The sequence below is a fragment of the Triticum aestivum genome, chromosome 4A (genome assembly GCF_018294505.1).
Source record: "Triticum aestivum cultivar Chinese Spring chromosome 4A, IWGSC CS RefSeq v2.1, whole genome shotgun sequence".
In the NCBI taxonomy this organism is placed as follows: Eukaryota; Viridiplantae; Streptophyta; class Magnoliopsida; order Poales; family Poaceae; genus Triticum; species Triticum aestivum.
The window spans coordinates 708,373,271-708,375,806 of NC_057803.1; the positions used below are offsets into that span (position 1 = coordinate 708,373,271).

Consider the following 2,536-nt stretch of genomic DNA (forward strand, 5'->3'; position numbering starts at 1 on the left):
TAGCATTACTCGACACAAAAAGGGGCGGAGATGTGCCATGTGGCAGCTGGAATGGCTGGTTGTGCTCTTGCGGTCTATTGCCAGGTGGTTAACACGCGGGGCCGGTTGCACAGACTAAAGATGAACTCGCGAGGCTGGGTGCCCCTGTAGCGGCAGTTGGTTGCGTATCACATGCATGATCAAACAAATTATGTACAAGTGCCTACATAATTATTGCACAAATGTTTGAGAAACATGGTTATTGCTACATAAAGCTAGCGCTATCAAAACCGATATAAATCAACTAATGAAATCATGCGCAGACGCCAAATTCTGGAATCAATGTTGGACACGGTGTGAATAATGTTATAAAATAACAATTTTGCTAGAACTCATCTAGATGAGATATAATTTGGTCTCATTCACCTTTTATAGCCATTGGATGTGATGCTATAAAAAGCGTGTGTGCTGACGTGGTTTGTATCTGTTCGTGTTTTTAAAATGAATGTGATCAAAGTATATCTCATCTAAATGAGTTCTAGGTACTCCCTACAAATAATGGAGGTATTTCCATCTTGCAACAAAATGAAGCTTCTTTTCATCAATTCTAGAAAACATGTATATTTCCATCGTCTTCGGCATGTTAACATATCCCAGGTAATCCACGTAACTAACGACTCAAACTATGACTGAAATATGAAAACAAAAACATTGATTACATCTTAATAAACTCTTCGGATTCTTCAAACTGTTTATTTATTATTTAACTATTTTGAAAAAATGACAACCCTGACTTCTACATAAATTGCACTACACACCCATCAACCATTTATTATTTACCAGTTTGCTTGTATCGTCAAGCCAGCAGCACCTCGTGGATGAGCCTATCAACATTGCGCATGGACCTTCCGTCATGCCGCGCTGAGGCAACGGCGCTCTCCTGGAGCTTTAGCGCGCGCCGTCGCATCTCTCGCCCCTTCTCCCCCTCCATGGCCTCCCGCAGAATGGCCTCGACCTCGGCCCTGGTCACCTCTTCCCCAATCTCCATCCCGATGCCCCACTCCGTGCACTTGTACCGGCAATTGGTCTGCTGCTCCGTGAAGAAGGGCCAGCAAACCATCGGCACACCACCGCAGATGCCTTCCAATGATGAGTTCCACCCGGAGTGCGTGAGGAACACCCCTACGGCCTCGTGCTCTAGCACCTTCTCCTGCGGGCACCATGTTGAGAGCATGCTTCGCCCCTCCGTCGCCGCAGAGAACTCCGGCGGAAGTACGGCATTGTCGTGGCCCTTGACAAGGTCAGGTCGTACGTTCCACAAGAAGGTGTAGCCACTATTGGCCAGCCCCCAGGCGAATTCCAACAAATGCTCGTTTGACATCACCGTGATGCTCCCAAAATTGACATACACCACTGAGCGCGGCGGCTGGTCGTCGAGCCACCGGAGAGGCTCGTCCTGTTCCTTCCAAAGATTGGAGCCGATGCCGAGGAGAGGGCTATCCTCCGGCACGTTGTTGCGAACTGTCAGATGGAGTGCCCCCACCGTGTAGATGGGAGGTAGGAACTTAGACATGGCATCAAGCAAGGGTGCGTCGAGCTCATCAAAGGTGTTGATGATCACCGCCGATGCCTGCGACATGGCGGTCGTCTCGTGGATGAAGAAGTTGAACATGATGTCATCGGGGTCCGTGGTGCGCACGAAGCTTGGGAGGTCACGCAGCCGCAGGTCCTTGGGCATCGACGGAATCCAGTTTATGATCGTGTCCAAGAATCCATTGGTCAACTGTGCCTCATCTGCACCAACAGCAGATTAATTACAGTAAGTATATGTTGCTATTAATGTAAGTTCTTCCGATGTAATAAACCCGGGAGTGCAAGACATCATACTACACCAAAAATATGATCAACCCAGGAGAGAGACATGCATGGATACCTTTGAGAGGGAAGAGACCACGCTCGACTAGACCCTTGTAGTAGCAGTAGCCCATGAAACCACAGGCGCTGGGGGCCCAGAACGTGGCGCAGCGGAGGCCGAGCTCGCGCGCGGCGACAAGAGCGAAACACATGGTGCCATCGGCCACCACGCAGGTCACAGGCGGCAGCGCGCCGCCGGAGGACCGGGCCTCCTCGTTGAGCTTGATGATGAGCTCCTTGAGCCTCGGGAGGCAGGTCGTCATGGTAGAGTAGGACAGCGCAGCGGTGTCCTGCGTGGCATCACGGTCGGACGGCGGAAGGCCATCGGCGATGGCAGCGAACCGGAACGCGGGCAGGCCAAGTAGCCCGCCCACGGCGCCCTGCGGCTGCGAGCGCAGAAGGCGGCGGTGATTGAACTCGGTGTTGACGAAGGTGATGTGGAAGCCCCTGGTGTGGAGCAGCTTGGCCAGCTTCAGCATCGGCGTGATGTGACCCTGCGCCGGGTAGGGGATCATAACCGCGTGCGGCCTCTCAACTGCCGCCAACGACCCCATCCCTACGCCTTGCTCTCGAAATGCCTCACCTGCTTGCTGCTTCACTTGGCTCTCTCGTTCACAAGTCACAATGTTGTGGGTGTGGTTGT

The 2,536-nt window shown here is 52.1% G+C and overlaps 1 protein-coding gene across 1 annotated transcript; it reads right to left on the minus strand.

Annotated features, from left to right (window-relative positions):
* Nucleotides 1-665: 665 nt before the first annotated feature.
* LOC123083275 (7-deoxyloganetin glucosyltransferase-like) lies at nt 666-2,511 on the minus strand. Its single transcript, XM_044505354.1, has 2 exons — nt 1,913-2,511; nt 666-1,773 (listed from the first exon to the last, which is right to left on the minus strand). Exons 1-2 carry the CDS (start codon nt 2,445-2,447, stop codon nt 836-838), a joined length of 1,473 nt encoding a protein of 490 aa, XP_044361289.1. The 5' UTR covers nt 2,448-2,511; the 3' UTR covers nt 666-835.
* Nucleotides 2,512-2,536: the final 25 nt, after the last annotated feature.

Excerpts from the sequence above, each read along its gene's own strand:
- LOC123083275 (XM_044505354.1), bottom strand. The coding sequence starts at position 2,447 with ATGGGGTCGTTGGCGGCAGTTGAGAGGCCGCACGCGGTTATGATCCCC. Across the intron at positions 1,774-1,912 it reads TGGTCTCTTCCCTCTCAAAG|ATGAGGCACAGTTGACCAAT; the intron begins GTATCCATGCAT and ends CTGTTGGTGCAG.